At 50.3% G+C, this 21,713-nt stretch overlaps 1 protein-coding gene across 2 annotated transcripts in view; it reads right to left on the bottom strand.

The window, feature by feature from the left end:
• Nucleotides 1-11,636: 11,636 nt before the first annotated feature.
• The window catches only part of LOC141054984 (protein mono-ADP-ribosyltransferase PARP14-like), a 58,917-nt gene continuing 48,840 nt past the window's right edge, over nucleotides 11,637-21,713 (bottom strand). For both annotated transcript variants that reach the window (XM_073551909.1, XM_073551910.1), the window contains exons 15-17: nucleotides 20,497-20,633; nucleotides 18,825-18,999; nucleotides 11,637-12,732 (exon numbers count right to left, since the gene is read on the bottom strand). In XM_073551909.1, the coding sequence (XP_073408010.1) occupies nucleotides 12,443-12,732; nucleotides 18,825-18,999; nucleotides 20,497-20,633 (602 nt within the window). In that variant the 3' untranslated portion in view covers nucleotides 11,637-12,442. The remainder of the gene's footprint in view (nucleotides 12,733-18,824; nucleotides 19,000-20,496; nucleotides 20,634-21,713) is intronic.

Raw genomic sequence — 21,713 nt, 5'->3', positions numbered from 1 at the left:
TTGTCGACGCCACATAAAGTAGGACGTTCTGAGACGTCCCCGCTCCAAATGAAATTGTAAAATTCAAATACGTGCGCGGTAGAGACGCTGATACATTAAGACTCAAGCAGATCTCTCTCTATGACATCATCCGGTCAGTCTTTATATAGGTTATTAGTATTCATGCCTATGTCATTGGCTCCTCTGATCTGTGCCGGCATTAGCATACATACGTATGATTAACTGTTAGCACCCAGCTTGTGGTCTAGGGGTCGTGCTGCCTCCACTAAGTTTCAATTCTCTCACTTTCCTGCGTTTCCTAAGTCCGTTACACAAAGGTATTCCTGAGCCCCCGGATCATGGACTCCATCTTGGAAGGAAAGAAATGTAGAAATAAAGTAGGATCAAATCAGGATCGATAACTCTAAATCCTGCTGGAAGAGCCGTGGGAGTGCTGCTAAGGACCTGGCTTCCTGGATCCAGCTTCCTGGATCCGGAGCTGCGGGGCACGGGAGCCACGAGGCCCGGCTCCCCCCCTCCGCGAGGCCCTGCGCCCCCCTCCGCGAGGCCCGGCGTCCCCCATTTATTATTATTTCTATAGCGCCATTAATTCCATGATGCTGTACATGAGAAGGGGTTACATACAAAGTGATAGATTCTCCTGCCGACGTGCGTGCTCACGGGCGCACCTGAAAGTTTGGATCGGAGCTTCCCCGGCACTGGGGGAGACCGTGGAGGTAGGAGAGCAGCGGGGCATACGCGGAGGTAGGAGGAGAGCAGCGGGGCATACGCGGAGGTGCACAGGAGGAGAGCAGCGGGGCATACGCGGAGGTGCACAGGAGGAGAGCAGCGGGGCATACGCGGAGGTGAGCAATCGCTCTGCATAGGCCGCCGCAGAGAAGCGCTGCTGGGGCCGCAGCGGTGGATGGAGATGCTGTCTGTGAGCAATGAGCGGCATAAGAGGAATAATCTCTCCTATCACGTGCGCCCCCGTCTGGAGGCATAGATAACGGGGAGCACCTGCGAAAAGGATTGTACTCCCATATAGCAAGTGAGCGCTTAAAAGTGACCTCTGCTCCACTCATAAGAGTCACAGCGCCAATTCGGGAGATGTTTATCATTTTGGGAGAAGCATGTTCTCAGTAACAACTCTCCTACTCCCCCTGTAATGTTTTAGGGAACAAATACTATTATTATATAAATGTAAAATAATAAAAGACCGCACTCACCAGGGATGCATTACTTTTCATTCCGCTGAACCCGAGGAGCCATCTATAGGAAGCGCTGCTGATAATTCCTACAATATGGGAGCCTAACATGGGATAAAGCATCAAGATGGGGACAGACAAGAATTGTGCTCCGAAGCCAAAAAGAGAATCTGAAAGTGAAGCCGTATGAGAACGGCATCTAGTGGAGTAACAGAGCCAAGACGGTCAAGATCTAATTCTGTATCCAAATATCAATTTTACCATAAGACCCTACTCTCTGAAAGTTCTGACACCTGGCCATTGGCTTCAGTGGTAAGACATAGAAAACCATCTCTATCTACAAAAAAGAGAACTATGGTCAAAATAGGACGATCGACTGGAACAAACACCCATTGTGGGGCACAGCCGACCAAAAAGGTGGAAAAATTTATCGCAAAGCAAGAATCATTGCAACATAGAGACTTCGGTGACGATCCGGAATTCGGTGAAACACCAGAAGAATCCTCTGACCTTGCAGACAAACCTATCTCTAGAGGCTTTATTAAAGCTATCTGGTCTTCAGCCCTGAGTCCCCTAGCTACAGAGCCCTCAGCAATCAAGAAAGACATTTTATTATTATTATTTTCACTTTTATAGCGCCATTTATGCCATGGCGCTTTACATGTGAAAAGGGGCAAATATAGACAAGTACAATAAACATGAGCAATACAAGGCACACACAAGTACAGAAGGAGCGAGGACCCTGCCCGCGAGGGCTCACAGTCTACAGGGATGGGTGAGGAAACAGTAGGAGAGGGTAGAGCAGGTTGTGCGATGGTTCAGTAGACTGAGGATGACTGCAGGTTGTAGGCTTGTCAGAACAGGTGGGTCTTCAGGTTCCTTTTGAAGGATTCCGAGGTTGAGCGAGAGTCTGATGTGTTGGGGTAGAGAGTTCCAGAGTATGGGGGAAGCACAGGAGAAGTCTTGTATGTGGCTGTGGGAAGAAGAGATAAGGGGGGAGTAGAGAAGGAGATCTTGTGAGGATCAGAGGTTGCGTGTAGGTAAATACCAGGAGACCATGTCACAGATGTATGGAGGAGACAGGTTGTGGATGGCTTTGTATGTCATGGTTAGGGTTTTGAACTGGAGCCTCTGGACGATAGGAAGCCAATAAAGGGCTTGGCAGAGAGGAGAGGCCGGGGAATAACGGGGAGACAGGTGGATTAGTCAGGCAGCAGAGTTTAGGATAAATTGGATTGGTGCAAGAGGGGAGGGCAGAGAGTAGGAGGTTGCAGTAGTCGAGACGGGAGATGATAAAGGCGTGTACTAGTGTTTTTGTGGTTTCATGGTCAAGGAATGCACGGATCCGGGAAATATTTTTGAGTTTGAGACGGCAGGAGGAGGCGAGGGCTTGGATATGTGGCTTGAAAGAGAGCGCAGAGTCGAGGATCACCCCAAGGCACCGAGCGTGCGGGACTGGGGAAAGAGAGCAGCCATTGACATTGATGGATAGATCTGGTGGAGGGGTAGAGTGAGATGAGGAAAAAATTAAGACATTCAGCAGATAGGTAACAGAATGGAGGAGCTGGAGAAAGCGCAGTCAAAATGGTCTACTTATGCTGGTGAACTAACAACAGGTTTCCAAACACATGAAGACCACATCAATATTCTGTACACGACAATGGAAGACATTGGAAACAGGAATAGAAGGAACAATCGGAGTCCGTGGTATACCTGAAGCGTCTGATCAAGAAGATACTCCAACTATTCGGACAGAACTCTTTTTGCCTATGCTAGGCCCAGATGAGGGGGAGATGTTATTAGGCCGGCGTCACACTAGAGAGAAATACAGCCGAGTGAGAGGCGTTAAAAAAACGCATTGCACACGGACCAGTGATTCTCTGTGGGGCAGCTCCCATCAGCCGTATTTTTGTCGCGTATTTTATACGGTCCGTGCCAATCGCAGCATGCTGGGACTGTCAGCGTATTACGATCGTAGTACGCCAATGCAAGTCTATGGGTGCGCAAAAAAAAAGACGCATTACACACGGACCACACGTGTGACTTGCGAGAAATACGCAGGTCTTTTGGCAGGTGACAGGAAATGGTCCAATCCATCATCAGGAAGCCTAGACATGCAAATGAGCTCAAAAAGCGCTCCAGACATCCAGGCAGTACGCCTCCACGGAGTACAGCGTCATGTCTGGCCACATTAATGTGGAGCTCCTAATTGTGTTGGTCCAGGAAAGGCCCGAACTTTGGGACCAACGGGATGCCCATTATTCAGACCGGGCCCGGAAAGAGGCGGCATGGAGGTGCATCTGTGTGCACATGTTCCCAGACTTTGCCCAAAAGCCACAGGAGGAGCAACAACAAATTCATAAGTAATTGCCATTTTTACCAATCAGCTTAAAGGCCAGAAGCAAGCTTTCTGAAAAGTAGCCCCTACAATCCTAGACTGTGTATGCAGGTATCCCTGTTTGCTAAAGAAAAAGTTACCTAAAAACCACCCCCTACTAGGCCACGTGACTATGTGAAATGTTAGGAATATTGCTTGGCACAATTCCCAAAGGTTACAGTCACTTTTCACTTGACATTGCAGTTGAGGATGTGATGAGACGCTGGCGCAGCATCCGCGACCAGTACCGGCGGGAAAGACAGCAGAGGGCCAGGAGTGGGGCAGCAGCACCGACCAAGTGGAAATACACCTATTTTGACCGCTTGTCATTTTTGGCACCCAGTATGGATCTCAGACCGTAAGTACAGACATCACACCACATGACACACATGCTTTTTAGGGTCAGCTCTACATTTTGTTTTTTGTACATTTCCTAACAGAACTCAGTCCAACCTCACAGAGAGGGAGACAGGGTCGGATACTGAGCCCATTATAGACCCGGATGGGGGATGTGAAGAGGTGGTTGGCCCATGTTCTGACCAGAGCTTTTGCAACCTCCAAGCTCCACCAGCATCAGGTTCTGGACCTGGTCCAGAACCAGCAGAGCCAACAGCAGACAGCAACGTAGAAGACCCTGGCAACAGCAGCAGCCCTATTGGCCGTGTTGAGGGGTCCCCCCGGCCTGCAGCCGTAGGCCGCCGGAGAAGGGACAACACTGCCTCTGATACCCGGAGGCATGTAGACCCAGGTGTCCTCAATTACCTGTCCAGGGCTGCCCAGGATGAGGGTGAAGAGGCACATGCCCGAAGCCTGGCCCGGTACCTCCGTCCCCTACCCCGTGAGGTGAGGCTACGTGTGCGCGAATCCATTCAGATCCTAATTGATGCATGCACACCCCCCAATGACTCATATGAGTTGTTTGAGTATCTTGAGAGGTGGCAGCTCTCAACCCGTAACAGTCTCCGCCTTGTCCGACAACCAGCTGTGTATGCTCAATTAGGATCTGAGTGTCCGCCTGCACGTGTGCCTACACCTCCACCCATTCCCCCCAAAAAAAAAAAACCAACCTTGGCAACAACAGGGCCAAATGGCAGCCTATAACCAACCTGCCCAATATGGCCACTTGTACGGACCCGGTGTTGGAGGCTGGCCCCAACCTGGGTTTGGACGGCGTGGTCATATTGGGGGGTATGATGGACGTGGCTACAATCAGCCACAGGATTTTAATCGCCATTATCCTTATAGTCTCTTCGGTGCGCAGCTGCAGGAACATGGCCACATCTTCCCACAGGGCCAAGAACAACCACCCCAACAGGGTGATGGTCAAGCTGGGCACCCCAACCCCCGACAAAGAGATGAAGGCCTCCCGCCATCACCTCCGCCAAGCTACCAGCAGTTATAACATACAAAATGGTGTTATTTTTTTTGTTTGGTCATTATTATTTGTTACCTATTTTGGTGTCCAAATATGCTAATGTTCTATACAGAAAAGGCTAAATGGCCAGGGCAATATCTGCCATATGACAAAAATATGGTAAACAGTATTCTAAGTTATTTTTTGCATTTATAAAAAATTTGAAAATGCACCTTTGGCCCTCTTCTTGAATTATTTTAGGCATTCGCATAAGTCAACTTTAGCCCATATAAACCGACCACACAAATCATAGAACAGAAAAAAAAAAAAAAAATTATATACACATACATAAGAACATCACAACATAGATACAGCCTGATCTTGCTAGGTAGTAGCACCCTGAGGTGAAACAAAATACTGGGTGAAGACATCACGTACTCGGAGTCCTGAGAGAGGACGCCGTAAAGGGAGCACATGTGGCCTAGGCCTATCCCCATTGTCCACCACACCTTCAGTGACATCAGATGAGGAGCAATCATGCAGTCTAGTGAAGTTATGGAGGACCACACAAGCTTTGATGACCTCATTGACGTTGGCTTCACTCAGCTGAATGGCAGACTGGAGGACACGCCATTTGGCACAAAGAATGCCGAAGGCGCACTCCACCAGTCTTCGGGCACGTGAAAGGTGCAAATTAAAAATCCTGCGCCGGTGGTCAAGGTTTCTGCGCAGGTATGGCCTCATGACATGCCTGGTCAATTGGAAGGCTTCATCCCCCACTAGGACATAAGGCACCGCTTCTTGATTTGAGCCTGGCAGCTGACGTGGTGGTGGTAGGTCCAACTGGTTATTGCGCAGCCGCCGACCCGTAATGGAAGAATTGAAGACCCTAGAGTCTCCAGTTCTTCCATAAGCCCCAATGTCTACAATTATAAACCTGTAGCTACTGTCAACCAGAGCCACAACACTACAGAAACATATTGTTTATAATTATAGAATTAGGACCCTGAGATCGGCGGCTTACGTACGTGGATGGGAAGCACATCCGTATGTGCTTCCCATCCAGGGCTCCAATACAATTGGGGAATTGGCAGTGCTCCTCAAATCCCCTGGCAATCTTCAACCAGTCTCCCATCTTGCTCTGGCATGACCAGATGATGAACTCTGGACCAGATGACCTTTAGTGATGCGTTGTCTCAAAAACGGATGCACCCACATGCGCCTCCTCCTCCTCGGATCCACAATCACTGGGTATGGCTGGCCAAAGCGCCGGGACAAAACCCAGTTGAACAGAACACGGTCAGTTGGGGTGAACTGAAGTCTGTCTGACATGTTTGCTACCAACCACCAAGACGCCAACCCAAGCACAGCACCAAAATGGGCAGATTGGAGGCTGCCACCTGGTGTAGAGGCAATAAATAGGGTTGGTGCTGATGATTTAAATTATGTGCAGGCCTCAAAACCGTTAAATGTCCATTTTGCAAGGTTGCGAGAAAAAAAACGCTATACGGATCACATACGGATGCTTACATGAGAAAAATACGCGGCCACACCCTGACAACGGATGACATACGGAGCACTATTTAGGGACCATTTATGCGTATTACGGCTGTAAAGTATGGTCCGTATTTCTCTACGTTGTGTGTGACTCCAGCCTTAGAGAGAGCACATCGGGCACTGAAACCTAAACAAACAGAATTATCAAGGGATATAATTTGCAAAATTCTGGATTTCCGTATAAAAGAAAAAATTCTCAAAAACGCAAGGTCAATGGAGGCTCTGGAATATAAAGGATCTGAAATTCACATTTTTCAAGATCTTGCACCTTCAACCTTGTCTAAACGACGCTTGCTAAAACCCTTCACGGATGCCCCAAGCAGAGACACTTCCCTTTTCGATGGCTTTTCCCATTTGGATTACTCATTACAGCTAAAACGTCTTCAGACATCACTAAAGTATGTGAGGACCTGGGTATTCAGCTTGACCCGCTGCCAGACCTACGATCGGCCCACACCAAGAACCTGGGGAGAAAGCGGGAAACTCTAAAGATAAAAAAAAACAAGAAAAGACAAGCAGGACAGCGCTCCTCCAAAGATCGGTCTAATAAGATAACACGTCATTTGTTTTTCTCCCTTGCTCCCTGTTGGGTATAAATTTGATAGACATAAGGTAAAATTGTCAATCTAGGGCACCAAGCCCATATCGCTAATACTCTGAGAAAAGAAAGATTAACACTTTCCTATTTTTACCCAGCCCCCTTACCCCCTCCCAAGACCTTCGTCGGATCATCCCACGGCCACGTCTGAGACCCTGTTCTACTGTGACTTGACACGGCTGACCGAACACAAGAAACGACAACAATAGCATCATACAATGTGAGAGGATTGAATGCACCGATTAAACGAACCCAGGTACTGGCACATATCAAGAAGTTAGGGATAGACATTGCTCTGCTGCGAGAGACACGCTTCATACGAGAGAAAGCCCCAAACTTAGAGGAACACTACTACAGCACATGGTTCCACTCATTTCCTTCCTCCAGGAAGGGAAGAGGAGCGGCAATCGCCAAGTAGACACCATTTCAATACTTGGATATGCTTCACGATGAGGAGGGGAGATATTTCTTCGTTAAAGGGAAAATCACCCACAAACTGGTCAAGATAGGAAACATTTATGCTCCTAATACGAAACAAGACACCTGGTTCTCCAAAGTTATGAGAGAGGTCAACCAATTTGTGGAGGGCACTGTAATCTTAGGGGGTGATTTAAACACTCGTCTAGAGCCAACAATGGACTCCTCAACGGGGAAATCTAGCGTTCCCAAAAACGCATTCATGCAACTCTACATTTAAGTCGATTGATTGATACGGAGATATCTTCACCCCACCGTGAAAGACTTTACCCACTTCTCACAAGCGCAGTCGTCATAGAGTAGAATAGATTACCTTTCCATACCATTTCAGATGATCCCGTATCTGAGAGACACGCAAATAATCCCAAGTGTCCACTCTGATCATTCTATACTGATAGACCAAAAAATAACCCAAGGAGACTAAACGAGACTTTACTGTCTGAGGAGTCTTCTAGATGCAAAATAAAAGGGAAGCTTCAAGAATTCTTGGAGATCGATCTACAAGACAACATAGAATTTTCATCTATTTGGGAGGCCCACAAGGCCGTAATAAGAGGTGAAATGATCTCTTTAGCTTCATATAAGAACAAAGCACAGAAAGAAAAACTAGATTCCCTATTTAAAGAGATCCAAACCCTAGAGCGAGATCATATAAAGTCACTTAACCCTGACACCTCTGCTATCACAAAAAAGACAAGCCCTTAGGGACCTATCAAATAAAGACTCAATAAAAATGTTCACAAAGTGGAAACACAGAATGTTTGAACATGGGGATAAAATGTCAACGTTCAGGGTCTAATTGGTTAAAAAAAGAAAAGCGAGATCACTTATTTACAGGATAAAAAGCCCAGATGGAACGAAGATCACGAACCCGGAAAGAATAGTCTCCGCCTTTGGAGAGTATTATTCCTCTCTCTAGGATATACGTCCTGAAGAGAGTGGAGATCAACTAGAAAAAAGATGAGGTGATATAATGGAATTTTTATTAGACTTTCAACTCTCTCTGAAAAACAACAACTTGATCTAATAGTCCCCTTCCCAATCGATGAACTCCAGTCTACCCTGTCGAACTGCCCCATGGGCAAAAGCCCAGGTCCGGGCGGTCTCCCTGCATCCCACTATAAAACTTTTCAAGAATTGCTGAGCCCTCATCTCTTGAGGTTATGTAATGAAGTTTGAAAGGTGCGGCCTTCACGAGGCAGACATGAGAAGCGCGTATCTCTTTAATTCACAAAGGGTAAGGATCCTGAATTGTGCAGCAATTATAGACCAATTTCTTTACTGAACAGTGAAGTTTTCGCAAAAATGATTGCCACAAGAATTGGTCTGGTGCTAGACATGTTAATCTCTCCCGAACAAGTAGGCTTCGTAGGAGGCAGAGAAGGGAGAGATAACTCCTTAAGGGCACTGTACCTGATGCAACATGCATACAACCACCGCAAGCCCTAATGGGTACGAATGCGGAGAAGGCGATCGACAGGGTGGACTGGACATACATGCAAGAGACCCTCGCGAGATTTGGTTTCCCTTCCCTATTAACACCATCTTCCAAACGTATAAGTCCCCCACTGCAAAAGTAAGGGTAAACGGAGACTTCTCTCCATCCTATGAAATTAAAAATGGCACGCCTCAAGGCTGCCCTCTCTCGCCGGCTTTCGCCTCAAGGCTGCCCTCTCTCGCCGGCTTTCGCCTCAAGGCTGCCCTCTCTCGCCGGCTTTCGCCTCAAGGCTGCCCTCTCTCGCCGGCTTTCGCCTCAAGGCTGCCCTCTCTCGCCGGCTTTCGCCTCAAGGCTGCCCTCTCTCGCCGGCTTTCGCCTCAAGGCTGCCCTCTCTCGCCGGCTTTCGCCTCAAGGCTGCCCTCTCTCGCCGGCTTTCGCCTCAAGCCTGCCCTCTCTCGCCGGCTTTCGCCTCAAGCCTGCCCTCTCTCACCGGCTTTCTCGTCAAGGCTGCCCTCTCTTGCCGGCTTTCTCGTCAAGGCTGCCCTCTCTTCCCGGCTTTCTCGTCAAGGCTGCCCTCTCTCGCCGGCTTTGTTCGTTTTAACTATTGAGACGTTGATTCAAAGCATTAGACAACACCCAGAAATAAAGGGAGTTCTAATATCATGCTGCGGCGACTCTGTCCCTAATAGTCGACTGGATGAGGGGTCAAACACGAGCTGTGGACAGAGATTGCGAATGAGTCAGTGCCAGTCCCAGTCTCCACTAATCTTCACTCATCTAAAGAATTTATCCAGAATCTAGTAGTCCCAAACGCAATATCAAAAAATTTAATCAAGACCTGGACCAAATATTCCTCCTCTTTTATGCTACTTCTATCGCCTTTGATCAAAGTAATGGACCTACCTGGCCTTTATTTGGACCACTCCAACATTAAGAATTCAGACTCTTTACATAGGATCAACGAGGAGTTAAGCCCCCTTTACACATAATGTCCCAGCAATCCCACCAACAATCTGACATGATGCGATCGCTGGGACATCGTTAGGCTGATCGCTGGTGAGCGGTCACATAGACAGCCCCAGCGACGCTGGTTACTAATGTAAACATCGGGTATCTAAGAGCCGCGCGGCTCCTGGATACCCGATGTTTACATTAGTAACCAGCGTCGCTGATCGCTGGTCTCTCGCTGCCACACGCAGCGATGCGCGATGGGCAGCAGGAGACTAGCGACCAAAAAACGGCCCAGGCAGCTGCTGCACGATCAGCGGTACCCCGCGGGGGGGGGGGGCAGCCACTGATCCCCCGTCACACACAGCGATCTCACCAGTGAGATCGCTGATGTGTCACAAAATCAGCGCTCTCGCTAGCGAGATCGCTGTGTGATGGGGCCTTTAGACAATTTCATGGAGGAGGGCGCACTACTCCCGTTAGCAGAACTACAAGATAAGCTCCCACACTATTATAGGCTTAAAACAGCCGTAAGATCCTATCCACAAGCTGGGTTCCCGCACAGAGAAGTAACGGTCTTTGAAAAACTAGTGACTCAACAGAAACCACCAAAAAGGTGTGCTGGCTCGGCTACACCAGATACTTTTGACATGCTCAATCCCCGTCAAGCGGAGATTCATATTAAAATGGGAAAAAGAACTTGAAATCAAATTACTAGATTGGGAGGTGGAGAATATTTGCAAAAATCCGCATGGCCCAACAGGTTGTGTAAGGGTTCAAGAGCATTCATGTAAGATTCTCGCCAGATGGTCTGCTACTCCTGAAACAGATATGGCAGCCCAGCGCGTCGTCAAATTGTTGGAGAAGCTCTGGAGAAAAAGGATCGTTCTTGCACAAGTGGTGGCTGTGCGATAAGATCCAGCCGTTTTGGAGAAGCGTGCTACAAATAGTCGGCCACGTCTATCAGATTGCCTAACCCTAAGGTATAGAAGAAATAATAGCCTACACGAATTCCAAACAAGGAAAATTCAGTGCGACCTGGGCTCCATGGCAATGATTTACGGAAAAGGATGAATACTTAGAGATATTAAGTTGACAACTGAATTCATAAATTAATTAGGGAACGCAGCCTTATCTGACAGTAATACTCATCGACAGGTCCCGCATACTGGGAAGAATTTCCCGCCCAAAAAAAAAAAAATAATACTCCTCCTTAACCGGGGCTTCCCCTCTACCCTGTTACCCGCTCCCCTCCTTCTACCGCCTTTCTCTTTCCTTATACTAGTTGACTGATTTTGTTCAATTTACGTGGTGGAAGTCTGACTGTTTCTCTGAGGCATCCGCCCTAAGGCTAGCTGGGCTGGAGATCGGGATTCTCCCAATATTACTATGCAACAATATATATTGGATTTAGATCCCTTGGGTAATAAGGCAACGGAAGGATGACCACGAAGCTCTATACTGCATTCTACCTCTGTAATACTCTACTCTTCGTTTAAATCAATAAAAAGATGTTTAAAAGAAAAGAGAATCTAAACCCTGCTCTCACACTTCCCACGCTCCTGCGTGTCGTAGCTGCGGCCTCGGGGCTGGATTGGCCTTGGCACTCAGTCATTTCCAGGCGGCTTTCTCTCCGCCGTCTACTCAACACGTTGTCACCATTTTCTAAAACTGCATTTACAATAATAAATCCTCGCGTCTTTTCTTTCATTGATAATATTTATTGTAAACTTCTTGGTTCAACTGAAGAAAATAATTGGTGAAATGTAGCGGCTCCAACCGGCGCTGAAACAAAAAAACCAGATCGGAAGAAAAAAAAATCTAAGTTTGATGGAAGAAGATGGGAAATCAGCGTTATGTCCAGAAAAAGAAAGGCCGAAGTAGCGAAGGCCACCATGAGGTAACGAGACTGACGGGTGACGTGGCCGACTGTGATCGTTTGGTGGCATCCGCCACTAAGTCCAGTGAATTAGTCTTTGTGTGCACACACCTCATTATTCTATTTGCGCCTTTGCTGAAGTCTTGTGGGATCCTCTGGCTCCTGCCAGCGCTCTGAAGGTCATTCCTCTGCAGAGAGGTCGCGTTATGTCCGGCACAATCTGGCGCCGTCCGGTAGCTGCAATGTCCTCTGATGCACTGAGTACAACACTGACCTAAAGGTCAAGGGAGGCCGCCAGAGCACCCCAGCAGTGGCCATATCAGCGGTGGCCATACCATCAGCGACTGAGTGATACAATGTCTATACATAACCAACACAAAGGAGGATGGGGGAAGATGTCAGAGTGGAGGAGCGCGGCCTGTGGTGGCACTACAGAGGAGGATGGGCAGAGAACGCAACAAGATGGGGGCATTAGGGTGAAAGATCTGCTGTGTCAGATGGTGGCACAGAAGGACGAGTGTCCAGAGGAGACGTCTGTGTCATCAGAGGGAGCACACGACCCCGGTAATGGCGTCCAGCTTCTAAGAGAAGGGAATAGATCAAACCCTCACCCGGGAAGAGCACAAATCACTTTGTGAAGCTGATGAGATACTCGGGGTACGCCTGGATGTCATGGAAGATCACAAACATGGTGGGCCTGGCCGTGTTGTCAGTGACGCTGTCGTACAGGTCGGTGACGTTAGGTGCGTTCTTGGGCGGTGGAGCCAGCATTCCCTTTTGGCCGGCACAAAACGCTCCGGTGAGGACCCGGGCCAGGTACATGTATTTCAGGCCATTTGCGTCTGGTTTGGAGTACTGGTCGTGCGCAGAATAACTGGAATCCACAGCAAAATACGTCCCATTTCCATAACAAGCCGCTGTGTACAAGAGAAACAGACTCCATTACTCGTATAAAGTATAGCGTGGCAGTACTACAAGGTGCACAAGTAGGTTACCCAGACCCAAGTGAATAATAAAGTAACTTGGCACTCAACTGAATGATCCATTTTGAAAATAAGTTTTTATTGTGGCAGTCACAAAGGACGTTTCGGCCTACAATTGGCCTTCGTCAGTCTGCCGACTGCTGCAGATGATGAAGTTAAAAGTGGAGAATTATACAAGATCCTATTACAAGGCAGTGATTTTGGAGGTTACTGCAATGACCAACTGCCTATAACACGTGTAGTGCTCTGGTGAATCCGGAGGAACAGGCAATGGAGCTTAAGTCTCTAGGAGCTTTATGGCTGTAAGAGTTTATGCCTGGTGGGTATGGGTTAATATCTTTTGATACTTGAACCAATTAATGTTAGAGAAAAATAAATTTCTTATAATCCTAAGAGGTTAATGCCTGAGACGCTTTAACAGTCTTGTATCAGTAGATCAGGTTACATGAACACGTGCAGGTGTAGTGCCTGGGCGTATGGACACGTCCGGGGCTAGCAGCGGATACTGCGTCCAGGTCCATACGCCCAGGCACTACACCTGCCCGTGTTCATGTAACCTGATCTACTGATACAAGACTGTTAAAGCGTCTCAGGCATTAACCTCTTAGGATTATAAGAAATTTATTTTTCTCTAACATTAATTGGTTCAAGTATCAAAAGATATTAACCCATACCCACCAGGCATAAACTCTTACAGCCATAAAGCTCCTAGAGACTTAAGCTCCATTGCCTGTTCCTGTTCCTCCGGATTCACCAGAGCACTACACGTGTTATAGGCAGTTGGTCATTGCAGTAACCTCCAAAATCACTGCCTTGTAATAGGATCTTATATAATTCTCCACTTTTAACTTCATCATCTGCAGCAGTCGGACTGACGAAGGCCAATTGTAGGCCGAAACGTCCTTTGTGACTGCCACAATAAAAACTTATTTTCAAAAAGGATCATTCAGTTGAGTGCCAAGTTACTTTATTATCCATTACTCATATGTCCTGTCACAAACCCCACCCGGATCCCGGACTGTCATATCCCACGTATCCCCCTGAGCCCTGGACTATCATATAGCCCATGTGTCCTCACGAGCGCCGAACTGTAATATATCCCACATAATCCAAGGGCCCCAGACTATCATATATCCCACGTATCCCCCATCCCCGGACTGCCACATGCCCAGGACTGTCGTATATCCCACTTATCCCCCCCAGCCCCGGACTGTCTTATATCCCACTTATCCCCCCAGCCCCGGACTGTCTTATATCCCACTTATCTCCTCAGCCCCGGACTGTCTTATATCCCACTTATCCCCTCAGCCCCGGACTGTCGTATATCCCACTTATCCCCTCAGCCCCGGACTGTCTTATATCCCACTTATCCCCCCCAGCCCCGGACTGTCTTATATCCCACTTATCCCCCCAGCCCCGGACTGTCTTATATCCCACTTATCCCCCCAGCCCCGGACTGTCTTATATCCCACGTATCCCCCTGAGCCCTGGACTATCATATAGCCCATGTGTCCTCACGAGCGCCGAACTGTAATATATCCCACATAATCCAAGGGCCCCAGACTATCATATATCCCACGTATCCCCCATCCCCGGACTGCCACATGCCCAGGACTGTCGTATATACCACTTATCCCCTGAACCTCTGTCGTATATCCCACTTATCCCCCCCAGCCCCGGACTGTCGTATATCCCACTTATCCCCCCAGCCCCGGACTGTCGTATATCCCACTTATCCCCTCAGCCCCGGACTGTCGTATACCCCACTTATCCCCCCAGCCCCGGACTGTCTTATATCCCACTTATCCCCCCCAGCCCCGGACTGTCTTATATCCCACTTATCCCCTCACCCCGTCGTATACCCCACTTATCCCCTCAGCCCGACTGTCGTATATCCCACTTATCGCCCCAGCCCCGGACTGTCGTATATCCCACTTATCCCCCCAGCCCCGGACTGTCGTATATCCCACTTATCCCCTCAGCCCCGGACTGTCGTATATCCCACTTATCCCCTCAGCCCCGGACTGTCGTATACCCCACTTATCCCCTCAGCCCCGGACTGTCGTATATCCCACTTATCCCCCCAGCCCCGGACTGTCTTATATCCCACTTATCCCCTCAGCCCCGGACTGTCGTATATCCCACTTATCCCCCCAGCCCCGGACTGTCTTATATCCCACTTATCCCCTCAGCCCCGGACTGTCGTATACCCCACTTATCCCCTCAGCCCGACTGTCGTATATCCCACTTATCCCCCCCAGCCCCGGACTGTCGTATACCCCACTTATCCCCTCAGCCCGACTGTCGTATATCCCACTTATCGCCCCAGCCCCGGACTGTCGTATATCCCACTTATCCCCCCAGCCCCGGACTGTCGTACATCCCACTTATCCCCGCAGCCCCAGACTGTCGTATATCCCACTTATCCCCCCAGCCCCGGACTGTCGTATATCCCACTTATCCCCCCAGCCCCGGACTGTCGTATATCCCACTTATCCCCTCAGCCCCGGACTGTCGTATACCCCACTTATCCCCTCAGCCCCGGACTGTCGTATATCCCACTTATCCCCCCAGCCCCGGACTGTCGTATATCCCACTTATCCCCCCAGCCCCGGACTGTCTTATATCCCACTTATCCCCTCAGCCCCGGACTGTCGTATACCCCACTTATCCCCTCAGCCCGACTGTCGTATATCCCACTTATCCCCCCCAGCCCCGGACTGTCGTATATCCCACTTATCCCCCCAGCCCCGGACTGTCGTACATCCCACTTATCCCCGCAGCCCCAGACTGTCGTATATCACACTTATCCCCCCAGCCCCGGACTGTCGTATACCCCACTTATCCCCCCCAGCCCCGGACTGTATTATATCCCACTTATCCCCCCAGCCCGACTGTCGTATATCCCACTTATCCCCTCAGCCCCTGACTGTCGTATACCCCACTTATCCCCCCCAGCCCCAGACTGTCTTATATCCCACTTATTCCCCTAGCCCCGGACTGTCTTATACCCCACTTATCCCCCCCAGCCCCAGACTGTCGTACATCCCACTTATCCCCCCCAGCCCCGGACTGTCGTATACCCCACTTATCCCCTCAGCCCCTGACTGTCGTATACCCCACTTATCCCCCCCAGCCCCAGACTGTCTTATATCCCACTTATCCCCTCAGCCCCTGACTGTCGTATACCCCACTTAACCCCCCCAGCCCCGGACTGTCTTATATCCCACTTATCCCCCCAGCCCCGGACTGTCGTATATCCCACTTATCCCCTCAGCCCCTGACTGTCGTATATCCCACTTATCCCCCCCAGCCCCAGACTGTCTTATATCCCACTTATCCCCTCAGCCCCTGACTGTCGTATACCCCACTTAACCCCCCCAGCCCCGAACTGTCTTATATCCCACTTATCCCCTCAGCCCCTGACTGTCGTATACCCCACTTAACCCCCCCAGCCCCGGACTGTCTTATATCCCACTTATCCCCCCAGCCCCGGACTGTCGTATATCCCACTTATCCCCTCAGCCCCTGACTGTCGTATATCCCACTTATCCCCCCCAGCCCCAGACTGTCTTATATCCCACTTATCCCCTCAGCCCCAGACTGTCTTATATCCCACTTATCCCCTCAGCCCCTGACTGTCGTATACCCCACTTAACCCCCCCAGCCCCGGACTGTCTTATATCCCACTTATCCCCCCAGCCCCGGACTGTCGTATATCCCACTTATCCCCTCAGCCCCTGACTGTCGTATATCCCACTTATCCCCTCAGCCCCTGACTGTCGTATATCCCACTTATCCCCCCAGCCCCGGACTGTCTTATATCCCACTTATACCCCCCAGCCCCGGACTGTCGTATACCCCACTTATCCCCTCAGCCCCTGACTGTCGTATACCCCACTTATCCCCCCCAGCCCCAGACTGTCTTATATCCCACTTATCCCCTCAGCCCCTGACTGTCGTATACCCCACTTATCCCCCCCAGCCCCGGACTGTCTTATATCCCACTTATCCCCCCAGCCCCGGACTGTCTTATATCCCACTTATCCCCTCACCCCGTCGTATACCCCACTTATCCCCTCACCGCGACTGTCGCATATCCCACTTATCCCCCCAGCCCCGGACTGTCTTATATCCCACTTATCCCCTCACCCCGTCGTATACCCCACTTATCCCCTCACCGCGACTGTCGCATATCTCACTTATCCCCCCCAGCCCCGGACTGTCGTACATCCCACTTATCCCCCCCAGCCCCGGACTGTCGTATATCCCACTTATCCCCCCCAGCCCCGGACTGTCGTACATCCCACTTATCCCCGCAGCCCCGGACTGTCTTATATCCCACTTATCCCCCCAGCCCCGGACTGTCGTATATCCCACTTATCCCCCCAGCCCCGGACTGTCTTATATCCCACTTATCCCCTCACCCCGTCGTATACCCCACTTATCCCCTCACCGCGACTGTCGCATATCTCACTTATCCCCCCCAGCCCCGGACTGTCGTACATCCCACTTATCCCCCCCAGCCCCGGACTGTCGTATATCCCACTTATCCCCCCCAGCCCCGGACTGTCGTACATCCCACTTATCCCCGCAGCCCCGGACTGTCTTATATCCCACTTATCCCCCCAGCCCCGGACTGTCGTATATCCCACTTATCCCCCCCAGCCCCGGACTGTCGTACATCCCACTTATCCCCCCCAGCCCCGGACTGTCGTATACCCCACTTATCCCCCCCAGCCCCTGACTGTCGTATACCCCACTTATCCCCCCCAGCCCCTGACTGTCGTATATCCCACTTATCCCCCCAGCCCCTGACTGTCGTATATCCCACTTATCCCCTCAGCCCCTGACTGTCGTATACACCACTTATCCCCCCCAGCCCCGGACTGTCTTATATCCCACTTATCCCCCCCAGCCCCGGACTGTCTTATATCCCACTTATCCCCCCCAGCCCCGGACTGTCGTATATCCCACTTATCCCCCCAGCCCCGGACTGTCGTATATCCCACTTATCCCCCCCAGCCCCGGACTGTCTTATATCCCACTTATCCCCCCAGCCCCTGACTGTCTTATATCCCACTTATCCCCCCAGCCCCTGACTGTCTTATATCCCACTTATCCCCCCCAGCCCCGGACTGTCTTATATCCCACTTATCCCCCCCAGCCCCGGACTGTCTTATATCCCACTTATCCCCCCCAGCCCCGGACTGTCGTATATCCCACTTATCCCCCCCAGCCCCGGACTGTCTTATATCCCACTTATCCCCCCCAGCCCCGGACTGTTGTACATCCCACTTATCCCCCCCAGCCCCGGACTGTCGTATATCCCACTTATCCCCCCAGCCCCGGACTGTCGTATATCCCACTTATTCCCCCCCCCCCAGCCCTGTCATATATCCCACTTATTCCCCCCCGGCCCCGGACGGTCATATCTCACTTATCCACCCAGCCCCGGACTGTCGTCATATCTCACTTATCCACCCAGCCCCGGACTGTCGTCATATACCCCACTTATCCCCGCAGCCCCGGACTGTCGTCATATACCCCACTTATCCCCGCAGCCCCGGACTGTCGTCATATACCCCACTTATCCACCCAGCCCCGGACTGTCGTTATATACCCCACTTATCCTCCCAGCCCCGGACTGTCATATACCCCACTTATCCCCCCAGCCCCGGACTGTCATATACCCCACTTATCCCCCCAGCCCCGGACTGTCATATACCCCACTTATCCCCCCAGCCCCGGACTGTCATATACCCCACTTATCCCCCCCAGCCCCGGACTGTCGTATATCCCACTTAACCCCCCCAGCCCCGGACTGTCATATATCCCACTTATCCCCCCCAGCCCCGGACTGTCGTATATCCCACTTATCCCCCCCAGCCCCGGACTGTCGTATATCCCACTTATCCCCCCCAGCCCCTGACTGTCGTATATACCACTTATTCCCCGTTCGGTATCTGTCACATACCCCATGTGTCCCCCCATGTCCCGGACTGTCATATATCCATGGATCTCACCATTTTTTCCTGCGTAGCTTCGATTGAATCCATTTTGGTTTACAGTCTTTATTGTGCTGGAGTCGGTCCCGTGGAAGAGTTGCTTCTCATTGGTCTTTGTCCCGTTCTTGGTGTCGATCGCCTGTTTCTTTATCTGGTAATTCATCCACAAATCCTTGTTCTGAATTCTGTCTATCTGCAAAGAAAGAGACACGAGGTTAGAGTTACCAGAGCGGTGATATACCGGCACAATGTGTCCGCGTCTACCAGACCGGTAATATACCGGCACTATGTGGTGGCATCTAGCAGTGTTACATGTCGTGCAGTCTCCTCACATGGACGCTTGTCCTCCCGGTTATGCAGAGGTTCCGGCTGTGTCTTGGTGGGCATCGGAGCGGGTGTCCTGGTAGCCACTATTGCCGGGCTATCTGCCAGCTCTGATAATGTTGCTGTGGCTCGAGCTGTCAGGACGCCGTACACACCAGGGTGCAGCTGGTGCCAATTGATCGTTTTAGTCGCTGATGACAGAAACCATGATGTCCCTGTGTCTAAAGCTTTCAGTGCGGTACTTGCTGGTCCGTGACGTTCTCCCTGACCATCCCACAAAGATAACTTCACCCGGTGCCACCGATCACATGCGGCCGGTCCGAACGACCGAAATGGTCACTATGGTCCATCAGAGCAATGTCACCAGAATCTGGTATACAGGACTTCGGTGTTTTCACGCCACTTTCTGCCATCTGCTACAAAATGGATGGAGCTGGGGTGGGACAGGAGCGTGGTGGGAGATGTGATGCCACGACTCGTCTGATTCATCACAACCTCCATGATAGAGATTGGCGAGGTGAATGGAGGCGCACGCCACTTGTAAGACGCTTCTCCTAATGAAATCTGGGGTGTCGGACTCCACCACACGCCCCCTCATTAAGTCTGGTGAGTAAAGTGGTGTGTCTTGAGGAATCGGTGCCCAAATATTGTGCAGCAGCACCGAAGTAGTGACCGCTCGGAAAAACGACCGACTGCTCAGAAAGATGATCGACCGCTCAGAAAAACGACCGACCGCTCAGAAAGACGACCAACCGCTCAGCAGGTGATTGACCGCTCAGCAGACGACCGACCGCTCAGCAACCGACCGCTCAAAGACAACCGACCGCTCAAAGACAACCGACCGCTCAAAGACAACCGACCGCTCAAAGACAACCGACCGCTCAGCAGGTGATTGACCGCTCAAAGACAACCGACCGCTCAAAGACAACCAACCGCTCAAAGACAACCGACCGCTCAGCAGGCGATTGACCGCTCAAAGACAACCGACCGCTCAGTAGGCGATTGACAGCTCAGCAGATGATTGACCGCTCAGAAAGACGACCAACCGCTCAGCAGGCGATTGACCGATCAGCAAACGACCAACCGCTCAGCAGGCGATTGACCGATCAGCAGACGACCGACCGCTCAGCAGGCGATCAACCGCTCAGAAAGACGACCGACCGCTCAGCAGATGATTGACTGCTCAGAAAGATGATCCACCATCATCCTACTTTTAGCTCATGTCTACAGACACTTTTATCCTGGACTTAAATCTTCGGTAAATTTAGGACATACACAACATGAAAATTTAACCCTTCATGCACTGCAGTCAGGCCACGTGGCTCGTGATGCCATAGCTCTCAGTGCGGAGAGTTTAGGGACTTACATTGACTATTCTCATCTGACACGACTGTCTGAACAGCGCCTCCACGTGATTGTATTCTTGACTTCCAGCCGTGACCACAACCACGGTCACATCATTGTTAGTCATCGGGGTCCAGCCAGGTGGCAGCTCGAATTGTCCTGGAAGACAAACCATTATTAGAAGAGTCATCACTTTGTATATTAGTTTATATTGAAATGTTTCTCAGTCTGAGGCTTAATTACTAAATGACTCGTGAACAAGGAGAGTTAGAAAACAGGAGTTGTCACTGCCGAGTGTGAATCTGTGCACTGGCCGACAGGCCAAAATCAAAAGGGTATGTGAACTGTTGATCAGGGTCATTTGGATGTTTTGGGTTGTCAATATGATGTAAAAAGAGAAAACACAGTAGGTTGACCATAAATGGCTTCACCCAACCACTAACCATGAGTGGAGGAAAAGTTTTGGTGTTATCATTCATATTCTCTAAAAAAAAGCTGTGGATATATAGTATACTAGCTGAAGAGCCCGGCACTGCTCAGGCATAGTAACTAACTGTGGTTAGTTATAACAAATTATAATTATCCTCCATCCCATAGTCCCGTGCCCATATACCCATCATACATATCCTCCATCCCATAGTCCTGTGCCCATATACCCATCATACATATCCTCCATCCCATAGTCCTGTGCCCATATACCCATCATACATATCCTACATCCCATAGTCCCGTGCCCATATACCCATCATACATATCCACCATCCCATAGTCCCGTGCCCATATACCCATCACACATCCTCCATCCCATAGTCCAGTGCCCATATACCCATCATACATATCCTACATCCCATAGTCCCGTGCCCATATACCCATCATACATATCCTACATCCCATAGTCCCGTGCCCATATACCCATCATACATATCCACCATCCCATAGTCCCGTGCCCATATACCCATCACACATCCTCCATCCCATAGTCCAGTGCCCATATACCCATCATACATATCCACCATCCCATAGTCCCATGCCCATATATCCATCACACATCCTCCATCCCATAGTCCTGTGCCCATATACCCATCATACATATCCTACATCCCATAGTCCAGTGCCCATATACCCATCATACATATCCTACATCCCATAGTCCCGTGCCCATATACCCATCATACATATCCACCATCCCATAGTCCCGTGCCCATATACCCATCACACATCCTCCATCCCATAGTCCAG

Source organism: Dendrobates tinctorius, unplaced genomic scaffold (assembly GCF_039654945.1).
Source record: "Dendrobates tinctorius isolate UK_male_01 unplaced genomic scaffold, ASM3965494v1 ptg000182l, whole genome shotgun sequence".
Taxonomy (NCBI): Eukaryota; Metazoa; Chordata; class Amphibia; order Anura; family Dendrobatidae; genus Dendrobates; species Dendrobates tinctorius.
This window is presented reverse-complemented; position numbering and strand designations above follow the sequence as displayed.